Here is a 20,504-nt window from a genome sequence, read left to right on the forward strand (position 1 = left end):
AACGCTGCAAACATATAAAATCTTACTAGGTGTTTTTGTTCTGGTTTCTTGTGTGACTGTCTTAGTAGACTTGAAATAAGACAAAACTAACTTACAAGTAACATTTCAGCAAGATATAGGAGCTTGTTTTAAGTCAATAATTCCTTAATATTGATTTTTTTTTTTTAAATACTACCTCCATTGGCAAACATTTTTTTACTCAAACTGTGTAACTATTAGCTTTTTTTTTAAAGGACAGTATTAACAAATTATTGACAAATAAAAACTCATATATCTTGCTCAAAACTTATGAGTTAGTCTTATTTAAAGTACTTTGTAAGATTTTGTGTTTTTGCAGTGTAAAGCCACAACTGTATTCACCCAATACGTTTTTGAAGTTCAGATCATCAGATGATGGCAGACAAACTTTGGATTACAAACTCATGATCTTGTGTGAAAAATATGATGTGGCACAGAGCCACTCTTCAAAAGAGGAAAGACAAGAGAGCATGGCGCAAAAAGAAAAATGATGCTTGTTGATGTTCGAGAAAATAACTCCTCTCCTCGCCTTGCTCTGATCTGCAGCCAGAACAATCACGAAGACATTTAAAACCACCAAGTTATCGGAGAGGAATTACGAAAGGTAAAGATGTGGAGAGTTTTACTAAATTAACCGGAGCTGCTCTGCAGCAACAAGCGCTGCTTTGTTTGTGATGCCGTAGGCCCGCTTCCCTCCCAGATGTCATTGGGAACCTGGTTGGAGCATGTCGACCCCAACTCTTTGAAACGGCAGCACATTTTAAACAATAAAAAACCAAAACGCATGGAGGAATCGACTCACAAACGGTTCTTCGGACACCAATTCAAGCTCATTTTTGAATTAAAGGTTGGATTTCTCTAACGTTTGCTACTTCAGTGAAAAATTGTGCACAAGCACCTTTACCAGGGATTCAGGTCGTAATGCCGTAATCAGCAGCGAGAGAAACTTAATTTCACCAGAGATTCGCCTCAAAATGATTGGACAGGTATAGATAAAAGATTATTTTTAAGCTTATTGACATTTTCCATGAAGAAAAACTTTTAGAAAACGGTTTAAAATAAAAGAGAAATTTTCCATGTCAATGTACCAAGGAGTTTATAGTTTGCGACTGCTCCGGAGATGTTTTTACACTCTAACCAGGTGGAGGGGGTGACAAGTAAATGCTGGTACAACCTGCATGTGGTTTGTAGGTAAAGGAGAAACGAGTGGAAATGGGTTGAGTTTTCAGGGGGATCTGGGGATCAGTGAGAACCCTTCCACAGGTCCAGACGGGGTCAGATTGTCCCGATGGTCCCACACGGAGCGAGTCTGGACGCCTGAATCAACGGTCTGACAGGACTTTTGGCTGTGGCTGCTGCGGTTTCTCCTTTAGGACACTGTCTCTTTAAGAAAGGGGGTGAAGGCCCGTGGTTTTCCCCCACCCCCTGCTTCTACCTGCGGGGCTGAGGGCGACAGTGTCGAGGCAGAGAGGAGGGGGGGCTGGAGGAGGCGGAGGGCGACATGGAGGCCAGGGAGGCGGTGGCGGCGGCGTCCTCGGCCTCCTCCAGCTCTCCGGCCGCTCCGTGGAGCTCCTGGCTCACACTGGACTGTAAGGCAGCAGGGGTCAGCCATTCTTTGGGCAGGCAGCTCTGGAGGAACGGCACGCAGGAGCTGAAGTAGGCCAGGCGGTTGACCCAACGAGGGATCTCCCTGCCACACAGGATCTACGAAGAAACATAAAAAAAAAAAAAAAAAAAAGAACAGAAGAAGAAAAGTTTAGGTGATGGTTCAAAACCAATACAAGAAACCTTGCTTAGCTCACTGTGAGAGGTTGAGGGGCTAAAGTCTTTCCTCTGCCTACATTCCCCAGAATGCTGTGCAGTTCTGGATCAGACTTGCTATATTACTATTGATATATATATATATACATATATATATATATATATGTATATACTGTATATATATATATATTTTTTTTTTTTGCAGAGTCCTACTTTATACTGATAAAAGGTTTTTTCATACCATATCTAATTTCTGATTTTAATTTATTCTTTTCTCGCTTTCTTTTAAATAAAAAAAGAAAGAACAAAATACAGAAAACATTTTTTTTAAAATGGCTTCTATTGCAATCGTTCCTCCTGTGAGTTGTGCAACAGAGTATTAGGGCCAGAATACATTTTCTTTTGTTATGAGAACATAGTCATAATGTTAGCAGAGGAAAAAAACAGTTGAGAGGCTTAACATCACGAGAAATAAGTTGTTCAATAAGAAAAAAGTCTGAATGATTCATGTTTTATTTGTCCTGTTAAGAGTTCTCATAAAACTAGTACTTAATTTTCCTAATAGGATGATTGTGTTCTTGCAATTAAAAAAACAAAAAAAAAGTAGCCAGACCCCAGTATTTTGTCGTAGAGTTGACTTGAATTTAAAGTCCGCATAAATAGAAGCTGTGAAACACGCTTCTCAAACAAGATGGCCGCCTTGGGCCTGCTGACATCACTCTGAACTATGGAAACCTGCAGAGTGCACAGGTGAAAGATAACATTTTTTAAAATCCTGATTTTCCAAAAATGAATTTTTCAAAACCAAAAATATATAAACATTTTTCTTTTATTTTTTTTCAAACAATGTTATAAAGACCTGGCAACATGCGGACAAGGATATCAGTGTTATCCTGGTTAAACAAATATTTTCTTTTTATTACTTTGCCAATTTAATTTGCAATATATTGAGGTGGAGTAAGATGAAGGTTAATTGCCTCATCACATGTTTTGACATGAAAAGAATCCGCACCACCCTCCATATGGTAACAATCCACATGATGTCACACGTATAAAGCTTTGCCCTCTTCTCTTTTTTGTCTTCCTAAGGCTGTCAGAAAGCAGCAGCTAATCCATAAATATCTCGATTTACACACACACACACCCACACACACGCTTGCTCTGCTCATGGCAGATATGATGACCTTTAACAGCCGACGCCGAGACCGATTAGTGTTAAATGGGAAACAAAGAAGAAAGAAAAAAAAAAGAGTGGGGACTTTTTGAACACTGCAGACTATCACTGTGTATTTTACTCTCTATTTTAACAGTAAAGCGTTTGTTTCCCTATTCCCTCAACATAACGACTTGCCAATGGATGCAGTTTGTACCCAGTCTAATTCTATGAACCTGGCTTGCTTTGTGACATCAGATAAAACTATTCCATCACGCCGATGAGCTTGTTCTGTCTTGATCTGAGCAGATGTCTGCTATGATACGATACGGAAACAGGAGACGAGACGCAGAAAGAAAGCGTGAGCAAATACAAATGCCTGCAACTAAATGAAAAAGCTTCCCAAAATGTGTTTTATGACCACGACTTATCTTCCACAAGTCATCTACTAAATCCAAATGTATCCAGATCATAGATTTGTATAGAAAAACTACTCTTTCTAGAAACATTCGTCTATTATTTGTGAAAAAAGGACGAGAGACAAATATTATCTGTGGAGAAGTAATTACAGCGTTTGATCTGATCATCTTTCTCCGTATGAGAGTTCCATCCTGAGGGAAACACTTCACCTCCCTTGTTTTGTTAAACATTTTAACAGTACTGGTATACTGTTTTGCATCTACTGTATGTGTCAATGTTTGAACCCTAATCTGTCATTTCCTTAGAGAGGATTTCTCTGTGTGGTATTTACAGCACATATGTGCTGTTTGGGTGTGTGTGTGTGTGTGTGTGTGTGTGTGTGTGTGTGTGTGTGTGTGTGTGTGTGTGTGTGTGTGTGTGTGTGTGTGTGTGTGTGTGTGTGTGTGCGTGTGTGTGTGTGTGTGTACTTGCCAGCTGGCCCTGCATGTTCAGGCTTGTATCAGTGTCCTAATCCCCGTCTGAGCGGTAGTTGCTAACTGTAAGACTCCCTGCTCATTAGTCACTTCAGCATAAGCTGATTGAAGACACACACACACACGCCTACACACACACAGCCATGCATCTTTTAATGTAACAGTTTCTAGTTATTTATGCCCTGACAAAGTCACCATGACATGATATATCGCCATGAGTTCAACAAAATGTTAGTTTTAGGCTGTTCCCAATGAAAGGGAGTCAACACATCGCCATAGTACAGACAGTTGTGCAAGCTTGTGGTTATGTTTTTGGTTTTTTTTGTACTCCACCTCTGAAAGTGTTGAGGAAAAGTGGTTGCAGTTCTTGTGCATGAGGTGGTAGGCGTTGCCCTTGTACTCCTTCCCCATCTCCTCCACGATCCGCTCCACATCCTCCTCCGTGAAGTCTGTGCTGCCCAGGACGATGGCTTCTCTACACACACACACACACGGCGAATATGAGCTCAAATAAAATCAACTGGAGAACGACTCCCTTAAAAAATATTTGTCAATATTCTGTGAAACATTTAGAATTAACATCAGAATTTTATTGTATTTTTGTTCAAGAGGCGCACTTCTTTTCTTTCCAGTTTGCAATCAAAAGTCAGCCAGTTTTAGTCCACCATTTGCTTCAGATGATGCATACTTGCAGCCTACTGGTCTGTACGAGGACACCATGGTAGTGTGTGTGTGTGAGTGCGGGTTTGTGTGTGAGGACGAGTCTCTAAAGCCACAGGGCAGATCAACTAGAGCAGAAGTAACACACAGCAGCTCTGGATAAACAGAGGCTCTTCCAACATACTGAACCGACTGATCCTCTGCTGTTTCAATCAACTGCAGAGGAGATCATCCAAAATGAAACCCTTTGCTGTTGTAGCTAAAGAATAACAGTTCTGCTTAATTCAATTATTCAATCTTTTTTTGTTTTGTTTTAATATAACATTTAAGTATGCAAATATTTTTACTGTGGTTGGTTTTTATTTGATCTGTCCATATCATCTACAGATTATTTTGTTGTCAGTCCAAAGTTGACCTGACCTCTTTACTCATGAAACAATGACTTAGTCAGACCTTCTCATTTGTATAACAATTGTTGACTTTCATAAACTGCCATAAGACATCCAACAGGCACATAATGTATCTTTGAAAACCATCCAAAAATCGTACTTACTTGAACTTGAACGTTTCGCCGAGTTCGGTGGCATCACCCGGAGTGATCTCAAAGATCCCTGAGAACGGGTATGGGTGTCCACCATAGGCAAACTCTAAGGATAGAAGAAAAATATGTTTCTAGACATGTCTGACAAGAAAAATCGATATGCATCATCATACATCCTGATTTTCAGGAGCATCGTCCTTGAAACAACCGTACCTCTTCCATAGATCTCGATCCCTGAGTGAAAGACTCCAATGCCCAGAGAGCTGGTGAACTCATTGATCCAGTACTGCAGGCAAAGGAAGGTGAAAAGATTAAGTCAAAGTCTGCAGTTAATGCTGCATGGTAAGTGTAGTTTATGGTTTGTTTGGGGAGGTGTGAATGTGTCTTGGTCTGGTTGAAGTGAACTCTGGTGCAGATCGAATATGGAAATGCCACGCGAATCAGAGACCGCTCCAAAAGGGGGAAGCAGACTGTTGCATTGGGCATCCTGGGTAAATACAACCACAACAAAAGTGCGTGCTTGGCGCTCGCGGGTGAAATGGCTCATGCTCTTTAGCCAAAGATAAAAGACAAATCCTACAACTGCTAAAATCCGACCTCACCACATTTTTCTGTACATATTGGTAAGGAAGGAGGTTTGACTCATGTTTCCTTGAGAGGTTCTTGTGTCATTTCCTTTGATGGTTCTTGGTATAGCACCACCACATACAATGGGGGAGAAAGGGTTTTCAAAGGGTTTGATTTGTTGGACACAGTGTAGTGTGAAAGCGAACCACAGCAGCTGAAAATGTAACAAATGATGAAATCAGAGTCACAGACTGGTTGGCAACTGGGTGAAGCAAACATCTGCACAACATCGCCAAAATCCAGTGTGGACAAAAAAAAGTAGATAATTTCGGAAGCTTCTTAGCTTTACATGACTTGTGTCTTAAATTAGAGATCAAATTTTTAACATGAACTACGAATAAAAGTTTTTGTTTGGGGGGAAAAATGATAAAATGATTTTTGTAGATGTGTGTCAATGAAATAAACACTGGAAGCTTAAAACACTACAGCTAACTGATGAGCCAAGTTAATTTGTGCATGTTGTTACTGCAAGGACGCCATATTTGCAATATATTCTGTACCCATAGGACGCACATTTATTTCCTAAACCCAATGCATGTGTTTTATCACTGACACAAAATAATAAAATGAAAATAATTGTGCACTGTCTGATAAAAATCTGCATTTCCACCACAAACGGCAGCTGAAGAGACCATCAACCACAGTGCAATGCAAACGAACTAACATTAGCACCGATAGTGTGTTGGCACCACACAGCATTTTAATAACCAGCATACACAAGTGGTTATTAGCATAAGCTGCAAGACTTTGTCGTTTATGTAGCCCAAAGACAAAAACAGCCTTCATCAAGCTTATTGTCACACTACGGTAGAGCGCTGGCTCTGATCTGCCTTTTAGAAACTTGGTTTGTGAAAAACAACAAGAGGAATTGTGTATCGCATTCTACGAAAGCCTCTTGTGAAGAGTTATAAAACCTTAAAAGCTGCTGTGCTCTAGTCTGAGTAAATGAGTCAATGAGTGTCTGGGGATATTTCAAAGAAAGTTATTACAAGTAATTGGAAAGTGATTGCTTTGAGTCTTCGCAAGTGTTAAGACATTTCTTAGGCATGTCTTAAACAGGGAAAGATGAATAAAGGGATGTTTGCTGTATTTTTTTTGGTTATTTTTCAAACGATGTATGTCACTGCTCTGAAACTGTTGACAAAGACGGACTAAATGAGAGACCGGAAGGAAGGAAGTAACTACCAACCACAGGTGTTCACGGTTGAGTTTGTTTTAGCTTGACGACTGATTAAGTAGGTCTGCTTTGGCCCAAAAGGTTAAGTCTATTTTTTGTTCAAATCATATACAAAGCTATGTTCTTTTATTCACGTGTGATTATGGGATGGAGCCAGATGTTAATGCAGACCCTGCTCTGATCAGTCATGGTGAAGAAACAGCTCAAAATGTGAAACTCTCGATTTACCAGTCCACATTCCAATCCTCACTTATGATCACGCGATGTCCATCAAAACTGAAAATGCAAGATTCCAGATACAAGCAGCTGAAACAAGCTTTTTCAACTGGAAGATGAGAATCAGTGTTAAAGATGGAATGAGAAGCTCCATCCAGGTCAGCAGAGGTGGTTCTGGCAAACTCAAAAATCATCAGAAGGGCTATAGATCTCCTCTAAGTCGGGAATGACCTTGGGGTCCGCAGAGTAAGGTGGAGACTATCACTGGGAACCACCGGGGAGAGGGATCTTTGGGTTTTCCTCCTGAATATGTTTTCTCCATCAATAAATGAATGACTGAACAAATATCATCTCGTTTTTAATACATATCAGGGTAATATTATCCAATTACTCTGTCTCACAAAAAGTCCACAACATACCAGAAATCTTCTCCATTATGTCATCTACTTTAAAATAAGGTTGAATGTCATGCCCATAATACAGGACAGAGACAGTAAAAGTACAGTCACTGTATAGTTTATCTCTACCAATCTACTGTAGTAGCACAGCAATTTTGTTTCTACTCTACTTCTGCAGTGATCAAGGTTTGTCTCATTAAAAAGTGCTCCAACTGCTTTTGCTGCATCACCAGACTTTCACTTTACCTCATCGATCAGACGGCACAGAAGACGAGGAATCTTGGTCGCGACACACTTTACCTCATGCAGTAAAGGATCTGTGGCCAACGCAAGAAACACGACCTCCTCAGCTACATTACACACCTAAACCCAATATCCTAGCATGTCTTGCCATTGACCGAACAGTGAGAAAACATGTTAGATACACTACTGGTCTGTCTGACAGTCTGGCAGGCAGACAGGTGGTGTAAAGATAATGCTCTCTCATTAGAGTGCTGTACTAAAGCACTCAGAGCTGGCCAGAAAATCCACTTAGTAGCAGGAACAGGACGGTTGGAGGGGGGGCTGGATGTGGAAGAAGGAGAGAGAGTGGACGGGGGCCTGTGCTTGTGTCTGCACATACATTCCTGAAAATCACGTGAGGATATTGATCCTCCAATGGAAAGATGGCTTTTCATCAGGCTTTTTAGGTACAGACAAGAAGGATATTGGCAAAATGTCAAATGTCCTAGCAGTGCTTGGAGGTAAATAAACTGATCAACCAGACAGACATTGGAATCAGTCCAATTCTCTCTACTCTGTAATCAGCTGGTCAACACTTGAAAATATGATAGTTTTCGAACTCACTGTAGTTTTCTAATTTAGTTTATTAGATTTAAGCTAAAAACTCCAACAATCTGACATGTTTATTATGAGTTCATAAGAGATCAGATAAAGGCGTGGGACATATAGCTAAAGAGGAATCATTTCATAATGATTTAATAAATCTGCTGTTGGATTTGAAACAACTACCGCAACAACAAAAAAAAACCCAAAACTGCGGCTTATTCTCGTATCTGTTTCATATTTTTGGAACAACAACAAAAATATGGAAAATCCAAATCGGTCGAAGCTTGAATTGGCAGAATTCGGTAAATTCCAGCCAGGAAAAACCTGGCATAACCCCATAACAGGGGTGGGAATTTATCATTGCCACATTGGTAAATCCAATACTTTGTGACTATTGTGTTCATCAGGATGTTCAAAAATACATACATTTTTTGGACTGATTTTGAAGCACCAGCTGTGTGACCCACGGATTCAGCAGCTACAAATGCTCAAACTAAAACTGGGTCGATACAGTCCAGTATGAATGATGAACTTCCTGTACAACTTCAGCTGAAGCTATTCTTGGGGTGTAGCGGTGCAGTTATTCAATTACCCACCCCCACTGTTTACCATCAAGATTAATGTGAGTGTAGCAGCGTAGAAACAGACCCAATAGAATAAAAACGAAGGTCAGTCTCACAATTCGCAAGCATTTGGAGAGAACTACATAGTCTGAGATATACAAACATTGGATCATTTACTGCAGGAGACAATACTATTGATTACAGAATGCATTTAATCTGTTTTGTAGTAACTAATTGAGTATCGTTATGAAACAAAAAGCTCTTTTTTCTGTGATTAATTCTCATTTTTGTTCTCTCTTGGCATTATCATTACTTTTTCCCCATTTCTTGAATCAACTGGTGATCAAGCCTGTACTACAATGTGGGAATGTGGGAAGAAAAAGTCTTCCGAGTAACAATAAAATATATTTAAATCTGACCAGTACAAAGAAGCTGAAACAGGTTTGAGCAACCCTGCAAAGAATGAGTCAGTCAACATACAGAATCAGTCAGAAAATGACCTAACAAGTCAACATGCAAATCAGTCATCCAACACCAACCATAACTGATCTGGAGAGCTCCAAAGCCATCATCACTCCAGAGGGAAATGTTTGGTTTTGCTACCTTGAATACGATATAAAAATTAGACCACAAGACAAAAAAAGCCCTCAACTTATTTTAACATGTATTTTTATACTTAAAGACGGTCACATGTGTGCTGAAATGACACAATGTGAGAAGCTAAGGTACAAAACTGAAAAAAATATTTGCAATCCTGTTCTTTTGGAAGAACACACAGCTTCAACAGCTTAATTTCAAACCAAGCATCTAGAGTTTAACAAGGAGAGGTCATTAGTTTGTATCTCTAAGCTTTTCAGGTAGCTGGTGAAAACCTGAGAATAGATTCTGACCAGCTTGCAGCTTGAAGTTTAACACAAGTTACGAAAAGAACATGTGGAAGGAAATCTGGTCAAATCAGCACAAAACTGAACTTTTTGCACACACACTACGTGTGGGCGAAAAACAAAAAAAAAAAGTCTTCATCCAGTGTGACTGAGCTTAAACACTTAAAAGCTTTCAGTCTGTGCAAAGCTGGTAGAGAAGTAACCCAAAAGACGCAATTCTTGTGGTTCCACAAAGTACTGACTCAGACAGGGCAGAATACGAACGGGAGTCACACTTCTCAGACTGAACCTTGTACAAAGAGCCATGTATAATTTCCTTCTCCTTCACAACTACTGTACAAAAATGAACTGAAATCATAAAATATTGTAACGATGCGGACTTTTGTAGATGGAACATGAGACAATGTGAAAATGCTCACAAAGTGTAGATGCCCTTGTCTCAAGTCTAGGGTTGTCAGTCCTGCTTCACCCAACTAGGACTCAAAGACACCAAGGGTTTAAGGTTCCTGTTTTAGAATGGCCAAGTCAAAACCCAGACTTAAATCTAACTGAGTTGACCATTTCTGTTCAAAGATGCCATCCATTGAATAGGACTAAGCTCGCACTATTCTACAAAAAATGGGTGAAAATAAAGTCTGTCTATATATGTGCAAAGCAGGTAGAGACACAACCCATAAGACCGGCAAATCGTCTTGTAGAATGGACACAGCTGCTTCTGTCAGGGGGAACGTGTTGCATGCAAAACAATGTCGGCTTCTCTGCAGCCAGCCAGTAGTAAAACTGACGAAGAGATAAGAGCTTTTCAGAATTTACCGAGAAGAAACGACTGCGGCCGGCAAGTCAAGTGAAACAACAAAGGAAGTGAGAGAAGTGGGGAGTGGGGGAGGAGAGAAGGCAGAAAGATGAAAGAAGTACGAGTTGGGATAGAGAAGAGATGACAAGGACAAGATGGGGAAGGAGAAAGGCAGGGAGAAGAAAGAAACACACTGATGAAAGTTTCAACAATGTGACAAAGGGGAGAGATTTCTACAAGCTCTCGAATCTTTTCATCTCTGCTTTATTGCCATACTAAACTCCGTAACCTATTCAAAACAAGTTCATTGTTCTTTAACAGAATGTGAATTCTGTTAAAGAAAGAGGGAGAAAATAACAGGACGTTTGGTGAGAAACAAATGTCTGGAGAAAATGTTTAGGAAGCTGCGGTTTTTACGGCCGTCACACTTTTTCCTAAAGTGCTGCTCATGGTTTTATAGTCTGTCTATGACAATTTTAGGTGTAATCAAGTCGCCGCAGGGAATATCCACAGTAATCAATGATTCATCAACAGATCAATTAGCAAACCCCTAATCACTGACTCGGCCCTACATGGTGACAGCATTGTTACTCAACTTCATCCTCGGTCTCACTTTGCACTTTGCACATTTTCCTCTCGGGTAGAAACAGTTGTCATCTTCCACATGTTTGACATGGATTTTGGTTCGCAATGTCTCCTGCTAAGGTTGTAAATGTACTTCACAACACAACACCCTTCATCTGTCACATAAAAAATAAAATCAAATAAGGGAATTCTCTTTAAGAATGGCGATAAAACGAAGCCCATTTTAGTTCAGCGAAAATTTTTATTTTTTTAAATAAACTGTAGAACAGCTTTCCTCCTTCCTGATATGAAATTTCTGGAGAGAGAAAACAAAGATATCAGTTTGAAATGATCTTCCTCATAGTGATTCTTCAGGTCTAATTTGAAAACTCAGCTATGATCTGGTTACACTGACTTAACACAGCAACGAAGCCCAACGGTAAAACTTCTCTCTGAACAACAAAATTACATAAAATAAAATAAAAGCAGAAGGGTAGGCTATACAATGCTGTGCAAGTAAATTTAAGCTATTTATACATTTAAAAATATAGATTATTAACTTGATTAGCTCCCATCTCCATGGTTATAAGTGGTTTTTGCCAGGTGCTTGAAGACATAAACTAACTATAGATGTGATTTTATCATAAAAGTGGAATGAAAAATGTGAATTTAAAATAGAATATAAAACAACTTAATTTCTCTGCTAATAATAATAGTAATAATAATAATAAATCCAACATGGATTGATTTTTATCAAGTCTGACAGGCTTTCTCTCTGAGGAATCACTCTGATGGAGTAGAACACAATGACATTTAAGGACCATTTTAGCTGCAACGAGTTCAACCTGATATGGTGGAGCCAGAATATGACTGACAATCCATAAACCTTAATGGATGCTAATGTGAGTGCTTACGCAAATGTTGACAAGGATTTTGACTCTATTCGGAGCTTAGATCTATGTTTGTTTTCCGTCTGACTGATTCCTGTGTGTGACATCACATCAACCAGCACTGCAATGGGCCAGCACAACAGTCATGAATTAAATACTCCATAAAGTGCATAAGCACAGCAGAGGATTTTGTTTTGTAAATGCATAAGAGAGTAATTCCCTTTCTATAGCTCGCTTTATGTGGTCGTCTTAATGAACTTGCATATGTTTTTTCGTACGAAGAAACACAAAGTGCTGTCAGCACAACGGCTTGGCAGGGAACACAATGTGTCCTACAATAAGGGACCTTTTGTTTTTCTTTTAATGGGGGGGAACTAACTCACTGTTTTAAATTGTATTCGAATTTCAAAATTCTGCAAAGGAAACTATAAAACTTCTTTAAGGTGTGCCCCACCCACCTGCCCTCCTCCTAGTGGACACCCTTACAAAACAAATCTGGTGCCGCTCCTGTTCACTACTTCTACAAATACATTTCGGCAGCTGAATTGTATTATTGATCTAACCACATGGGTCCCAAAGAACTTTTAGGATGAAAACCTCAAAATGTTTGCATATGTGCAAAAGTATGTTTACTTTACTCTAATGAAGAAAAATAAAAAAGCTTTTCAGTTCCTATCGCACACGCCCGTTTCTCGAACGAAACAAAAACAAGCAAAGAAAGGACAAATGGTTTCATTTTTTTTTCGCCCTTACCATATCATAAACGTTCAGGATGATCGGCTCGTTTGCCATCACTGGCATCAGGATCTCGGCCCCCTTCGCCCCTTCTTCCCCGCGGCTTTTTCCTCCTCCTTCCCTCGGTGCGAGATCCAAACTCTCGCCCTCCTAAACCGTCTCGCCGCCGTCACTTTTACAAGTGGTGCTCAGTTTGAAAAGTCCATTTCAAAACCCGGTGTAAAAACGCGAAGAGTTCCGGATATTTATCCTATCGTCCAACATCTGACTGGCTTTGTCCAAATCCCCGCTGAGGGGGGAGCAGCAGCAGCAGCGGCGGCGGCGGCGGACAGATGAGCCTCTTCGGTATCAAAATGTACCAACTGCTAAACCCGCTCGGCTACCGACGTAGTATGGAGGGATATTTGTTCTCCATTAAAGGCGAAAAAAGTGGTTTTATCTACCAAGACCAGCTATTCTAAAAAAACAACATACTTCTAAGATTTAAAAACGCAATTTACTGTGAAAGAAAAAAAAAAAAAAACCATTGCTACCGCGGCTAACGGTAGCAGTGGATGAGACAGTTGCGGGAGCATTTGTCCGCTTCTGCGTTCGATTGTTCAACCTTATCGCGACAGGCATTGTGGGTAATGTAGTTCATTCCGTAAGATTGGACGAGGCAGGGCAAATTTGAGGTGTATCTTAAACACACATCAAAACTGTTTTTTAGATAAGATTAAGCAAATTAACATCGAGCCTTTGAAAACTACACGGCTCAGTTTCAATTAGGATCAATTAAGAATATATGTAATTGACTTTTAGTTTACCTTTATGACTGGGTTTAATTGACTTTCCTTTGTGGGGTGCCTTGACGTGTTGTTGTGTTGGTGGCACTATATAAATAAGCTCAATGGAAAAGGAATTGAATTATGCTGAAAATATGTGGAGCATTCAAAAAACCTGCCTCACTAATAACAGTTTTGTTGAGTGGTGGTCAAATATCCACTCAGATATGCCACCTATGTTGTTGACGACTAAAAAGAGCACAAGGTTGAACTACACCTCATAAAGGGACCTTTTATCAAATGATGTTACATTTGTTCTGCCAAGAAAACGAGTTTCTTCCTTCACTCAGTATTTCATAATCGTGAAGTCAAAACAACAGCTACCACTTTCACTTACCTAGTAGACAATTTGGAAAAACTTGAAAGTAAAATCATGACAAGCCTTTAAAAAAATGATAACTTTTCACTTGTACAAATCCATGTAGTCAAGGTCTACAGTCTTTCAATTTGAAGAAGCTACTTCAACTTCAGTTCAATGCACAGTGGCAAATATTAATGAGAATTCAAGGTAGAGTACAAGTGATCAATATCCCAGTGTTGCATTAAAACGTTTCCTCTCCATCTGTGACCATGCTCATGGTTCCTCCTGGCTGCCCTCTTCCAGCAGCTCCATGAGCGTCTCCTGATCGGAGAATTCCTGCAGCGAGGAGTTCATCTCGTTCAACAGGTCCTCCCCCAACAGGAAGCCCCTGACGTCGTGCACCGTCATGCTGATGCGGTGGTCCGTCACGCGGTCCTGGGCGTAGTTGTAGGTCCGGATCTTTTCCGATCTGCCTTTGGTGCCGACCTGAAAATGAAACGGGAGGCGACATGGCGTGTTTGGTCATTTTGCATATATCTTAAACGTGTCACATGAATAGTTGTTCATACCGTCATCAAAAAGTTATTGTATTTGATCTTTTTTTTTTTTGTCAACAGTAAGGTATAAAAACCAAACATTTTAAATCTGTCATTAATTAAATCAGACTATTTTTAAATGAACAGAAACTCACTTGGACTTTGCGTTGGTTGTAGCGCTTGCTGGTCTCTTCCTCCAGCTTCATGCTGTACAGTTTTGCTGTCAGAGCCTTCATGGCTTTCTCCCGGTTCTTCAGCTGGGAACGCTCCTGTTGGCACTCTGCAACCAAGCCTGACAGACACAAGCTGATATTTAAGAACATCTTCATTTAGGGCTTGGTTAAAAAAACGTTGCATGCCTTTATTTCTCTTAAGAATCAAAATGACTGTAAATTCCAGTGGGGATATGTTAAAGCAGCTATGGAAGTTAAGTTCCTCAGAGTAACAAACCAAAAATGCATTACGTTTGGTTTTCAGTAACGCGCTTTACCTGTTGGAAGATGGACTATTCTGACTGCGCTGTCTGTTGTGTTGACATGTTGACCGCCAGCTCCACTCGCTCTTTTTGTCTCTATCCTCAGATCCTTTGGGTTCATGGTGAAAGAAATCTAAAAAGAAAAAGAGTGAGTCAGAGGAAAATCAGCAAAACTACAAATCTTGCAGAAACTACACAAAGAAAATAAAAAAAAAAGAATTTTCTCAGAATTCTGACTTTTGATCACAGAAGAATCCAGAAAGAAAAAGTCAGAATTCTATTTTTTCCTCAGTGGCCCTAATCATCTAATGTAACATACTGTAACGTTTGATGAAATTCAAACAAATGGACCAGATCCAAACATATCTTTGTTATTTTTCTATATCAGAAACATCATTTCGACATTCCCACTGGCATGCATCATATTCACTAAACAACATGCTCGTTTTATGCACCGATTTCTATTCAGATTTGTCTGTATTGACTGTTCTTGTTTTTACCATGTGTTCACGTTGCTCAGCCGTACCTCGGTAGGTTGGGGCAGCACAGCCACAGTCATGGTGCTGGTGTGCATCCTTCCCTGTTTTTCAGTCTTGGGAACCCTCTGAACTCGATGAACTCCGGCCTCAAACTTCATCTTCTTGTAGCTGTGCGGGCCGCTGATGCTGGCTGACGCGTGCCGCAGTCCGCCTGGTAACATTGGGCAGCACAGCAGATCAGTAAAAGGTTTTACGTGAACATGTGTTCAGGTTCAGGGATCAGCACAAACTACTGCAATGAGATGCCGTCAGGTTCTGTTGAAACTTTTTAAGCAGCTAATATCTTACCAACAGCAGATAATGCTTTTGATGTCTTCGGTAAGTATGAATTCAGATTAGATGGTAATGGAGGCTAAAAGCTAAACACCAAAGCCTTCAAAAAAAAAAAAACCTTTACATCAGTTCATGGAAACTCTACTTTTATTTAACTTCAAACCACCGTCACGTTTTCATATAATTATTTGCACAGAATGCGACCAATATGTTCTCTGGAAAAGGGGGACAGGAAGCGGTGCGTTCACCAAAGGTCTTCCTGTGTGGAACGCAGAGAGAAAATGAATGATGCGTTTCTGATCAGTGACTACCTGACAGAAAGTAAGCCCGTGTGAAAATCAATTACACAAGAAGAGCGTCATCTGTAACAGATTACATATTAAACTAATAAACTAATCTCAAACTTTCTGAACTACACCTTTAAATTTAGTTTTCTGTCATATTTTATTAGTTAGGTTTAAAAGGCAGAGGGAAAACTTTCTTGAGTTGTTTCAATTCAACACAGAGTGAAGAGCCTAATTATATCTAGGATTTTGATCCACAGCTAAGAGCTCCCTCTTGAGTTTGAAAGCAGTTACTGCGATGGTATCATAAAGAAAAAAGGAGATAGGTGTCCTTTATAAGTTTGAACTGAGATATGCAGCTTAAAAAGTAATCTGCCATAGTATAAATCAATACAAACACGCTCTGGTGTAAACTCCATAAAGCATTTAAGGTCTGTTCTGAAAGAATGCTACCAAGAAAGTGTAAATGTTTCAGTCTTATTTTTAATCAGGCGAGTCTTAAAAGCAACCATTCGGAACTGAATTACATTTTCTGCAAAAACGACTGACCGTTTCACTTCATAGGCAGTGAGCTGAAGCTGATTGTACAATCTGCAGCACTGCTTTGGTTAGATGGTTAACTGATTTCCTGCTTCCTGGAGTCAACAACACTTTATGTGAGAAATATGCAAATAATAACTGTTCGAACTAAAAGTGGCACTGCTGTCTTCAGCATTACCATATTAAAATCTGACAATGCGGTTTCAATAAAACAGCTAAAAGACTTGTGGAAATGTGTTTCTTAAAAGTTTGCCTGAACAATAACATGACCTTGTAAACGAAATATTAAGATCAACTGACCTAAATCACTTGGCATGTGCTCCAGTACATCGAAGGACCAGCCGTGGTACTGAGCGAAGCCCTCATACATGTCAAACATCTTCAGGAGAAAGAACAACAAACAGCTGTACATCCCAACTACATCACCAGTTATACATCACAAGGGTCTTTATCTAAGATCTTGAGCAGACCTCAGTGGTGAACAGCATGGCCTCCTGACCACCGACCCCCGCTGTGACTTCCAGAACGAGGTCGCTCATGTCGACCTCCTCCTCGGGGATCAGTAGCTCCAAAATCTGCAAGGTCAATGAGAAATATGAGTGTGAAGTATTACTAACAACCAAAAACAAACAAAAAAAAGTACATCACAACAACGCTGCTACTGAATGACATTAGTTGACGTAGCAAAGCACTGTTTTCTGGTCTTCTACTTCTTTTTTCAGCTTTTAGTTTTACCTTTTGTCTCAGATCTTGAATATCCTGCAGACAACTTTCTCTTTCCAGCTCAGCCAGTTCTCGTAGTGACGCATCATCATCTTAGAAGACAAAATATGGTTAAAAACAGTGGAACCCGTTTTATTATTTTCCAAATTCCATTGTGGGTTGTTTGTTTTTTTTGCCAAATTTCACTTTTTTCCATTTTTATTTTTCTGAATTCCACTCTTCCACTTTATTTATTAAATGCATTTGCTCATTTAATAAAGAGTTTAACTGAACACCAACATATTTGTCACATAAAATACCCGCAAAATGTAAAAGCTTGTGCACACTTTCATAATGATTAGGACCGTTGTTCATTTTTATTTCGTCCATCTGCCACAGACATCTCCACTAAAGTAATGACTGCAAGTGTTTTGGTGTTACATTTCAAATAAATAAAAAAACTCAGCCTTTTGCTATGTTAGTTGTCCAAAACCAATGATCAAATAAACACAACTGGTTCAACAGATTCAAAATCATTTGTCTTTCATAACTACTGGTCCCGAGAGCTAGATCCTGTAGAATGTTATTCGCTTTAGAGATCCTTCAATAAATGGCAACTCAAAACCTCTTTCCAACTCACCTTTGAGGAGCGTCTCCGTATCCGTGGCCTCTTTTTGCTTCTTGTCCAGCTCTCGGATGCTCTGGATGAGAGGAGCCAGCAGGGATACTTTGGTTCTCTTGGCCTTCATGTCATCCTCACTGCGCTCATCTTCTGCGCCACTGTACGTGACTGCCTGTAAACACTCGTCGTACTCTTCTTCCACCTTTTTCAGGTGCTCCTGCAGAGATGTTTTGGCGAATAGCTCATCCACCGACAGCAGCTTCATCATCATGACCGGTTTAGCCGTATGAAGAAGCCTTTGGTTCCTTATGTACTGATGAGTGGAATGCTTGCAAACAGTTTTGCCAGGATTTCGGAAGCGGGGTGCCCACTCACTTCTTCTAGAGAGAAGGCTTACAAATCTCCTGGAAGCCATTGTATACTTCACCTAATCTCTCTTTCTGTAACAGTGAAGCAGTCGGTATCTGAATTTGTCTGCCTTTGGTGCATGCTGTTATATAGCCCCCCCTAAATGCTCCACATCTGTGTTTTTAGAGGTCAAGGTGTACAAAAAGACGACACCTTAAATTCTGCAAGCGTGTGTGTGTGTGTGTGGTGGGGAGTGGCGGTACACACACCTTAGTTTGATAAAAACTTACTTTTTTTAAAGTCAAATTACGTTTTCAGTAGCTATAGCCAAAAAAGTCTCAAAATTCAAACATACATTTAGCGTTTCGGCTGCAACACGAACTGATCAAACAAGAAAGCTGAGTTGAAATGTTGTAATTATAACTAGGTTCGATTGGAAAACATAATAACATCACTGACAGAGTAAAGAAAAAGTATCGCAGCGCTAGAAAAACGATTGAACGCTACCGTGAGTGTATCCCTCTTGTCGGAGACATTGCTGTGGTCAAAACACGACTTACTGTATTCATTAATTTTCTTCAAACTACCAATAAAATGCTTGTTGTTAACGCTTGCGTGCAACAACGCAGCTCCTTTACCACCTTGCTAAGGGCGCAGACATGTTGGTCGTGGCGCGCATGCGCAGGACTCTTTCAAGCTGATTTGTTGTGTTAGTGCTCGTGGCTTTAAAGGCTCGCTGCAGTCCTCATTTCAGTGTATGAAAACATAAAATAAGGACTATCAGGCCAAAATACTTTCTGAGCTAATGACAACTGAATCGTTTTAGTATTGAATAAAATCTTCTTTTTTCCCCCCCACCACTAATTGCCTTTGCCCTGCATCGCTGATTCACTAAATTTCGCAAACTACCAACTTGCCAAAGAAAGTTAGTGGTTTACTTGTTTGGTTTACATTTATTCCAGAGACAATAAAAGTAAGCCAAACAAAGACAAATAAGTATATGAACGAAAATGTATCCATTGCCATGGAGTGATCTGCAACATCTGCAATTGAAAAGACAACGTAGCCTTTCAAAGTAGACTCTGAACAGGGTAGATCTAGGGATTATCACCTGAATTACCATAAATGCACTTCAGTATGCATAGTTCTCTTACAAACATCGACCGTCACGAGGGATCGTAATTGGGCTACATTTGCTGAGCTTTACGTTCAGTTTCACTCCAATGCATTTACACAAAAGCTAAGTGAAGACTTTTGAAAGAAGTGTAAAATTGCTGCTCATCGAAACTCATCTCCACCCCTATCCCATTTCTTCACTGTCTGGTTTCAGTGAAAAGGCCACTTCGCACATTCCAGGCAGCGGTGTGAACTTCTTTTTTTCTTTTTTTTTTTTTTTTTTTTTTGCTGTCCCTTGCAGTTTCCTATTAGTGTTTATCTTACACAAGCTGGCAACAGTTATTTTTCACAGTAACATTTCACATATCTGATCAAATTTAGAGAAGATAGACCCTACTGTGCTGTGTATTCAGGTCACACAAGTCTGTTCCTGCAAAGCCTTAACATTTTTGGTGTTAAATATTTCCAAGGTAAATATAAATAAATGATTTGTGATGTAGATGTAATACAAAATAAGTTGTCTAAAGCACATTATATTCGCTTACTCTGAATTTCTTGAGAAGATAAGACATAATTTCAGTGATACCTGAGCTCTCATAAGCTTTTGTTCCATTTTCCCACTAAGAGGGGCCTAAAATCAGGAGGCAATGACCCAACCCAACCCAGCTGTGTTGCTGTTTCAGTTCAAACAGTGAAATTTGTTAATTAATACACACAGTGACCAACTTATTACTAACAATGCACGCTAATAATGCTCCTCTGCATTTCGTATTTTCAAAGACTTGCAGAAAATTTTCACAAAAGTAACTTGGAGTATTATAAATATAATATGAAGCCAAACCAGAAACGTGCATGTTTGGAAGATAACTGTTTTTGTTTTGTTTTTTTTAGTAATCTTCTTATTTACAATTTACAGAGATCTTTCCCTCCCACTTTTCATATTTTAACATGACCATGAAGGGATAAGAGAAAAGGTATTTTATTTGTAACTGACTTAATGGATAGTAATGGTGTTTTGTTAAATCATAGAGATTTTACCAATAAATTTGATCTGAACTGTACTTGTAATGAATATCTAAAAGTATGCAAAGCTATTCCTGATCCATCTCATCCAAAACACCTTAAGATATTCAAATGTTATTTCATCTTTACCCGAATTGAAAATTGGAGAATATAGTGTGACTGATAGAAAGTGCAATAATGTTATGCTTGTGACTGCCTTCAAATCTAAATTATTTAATGA

The 20,504-nt window shown here is 39.6% G+C and overlaps 2 protein-coding genes across 2 annotated transcripts; both read right to left on the reverse strand.

The window, feature by feature from the left end:
• Positions 1 to 191: 191 nt before the first annotated feature.
• On the reverse strand, positions 192 to 13,228 carry desi2 (desumoylating isopeptidase 2). The gene is made up of 5 exons (XM_023327980.1): positions 12,720 to 13,228; positions 5,240 to 5,312; positions 5,039 to 5,132; positions 4,159 to 4,300; positions 192 to 1,722 (listed from the first exon to the last, which is right to left on the reverse strand). The coding sequence occupies exons 1-5, from the start codon at positions 12,765 to 12,767 to the stop codon at positions 1,450 to 1,452; spliced, it is 630 nt and encodes a 209-aa protein (XP_023183748.1). The 5' UTR covers positions 12,768 to 13,228; the 3' UTR covers positions 192 to 1,449.
• A 529-nt stretch (positions 13,229 to 13,757) lies between these two features.
• Positions 13,758 to 18,811, reverse strand: mtrf1l (mitochondrial translational release factor 1 like). Its single transcript, XM_005807861.3, has 8 exons — positions 17,816 to 18,811; positions 17,209 to 17,288; positions 16,944 to 17,048; positions 16,774 to 16,852; positions 15,364 to 15,527; positions 14,853 to 14,970; positions 14,518 to 14,654; positions 13,758 to 14,312 (listed from the first exon to the last, which is right to left on the reverse strand). Exons 1-8 carry the CDS (start codon positions 18,210 to 18,212, stop codon positions 14,100 to 14,102), a joined length of 1,293 nt encoding a protein of 430 aa, XP_005807918.2. The 5' UTR covers positions 18,213 to 18,811; the 3' UTR covers positions 13,758 to 14,099.
• Between the last annotated feature and the right edge of the window lie 1,693 nt (positions 18,812 to 20,504).

This window comes from Xiphophorus maculatus, chromosome 22, assembly GCF_002775205.1.
Source record: "Xiphophorus maculatus strain JP 163 A chromosome 22, X_maculatus-5.0-male, whole genome shotgun sequence".
NCBI lineage: Eukaryota > Metazoa > Chordata > Actinopteri > Cyprinodontiformes > Poeciliidae > Xiphophorus > Xiphophorus maculatus.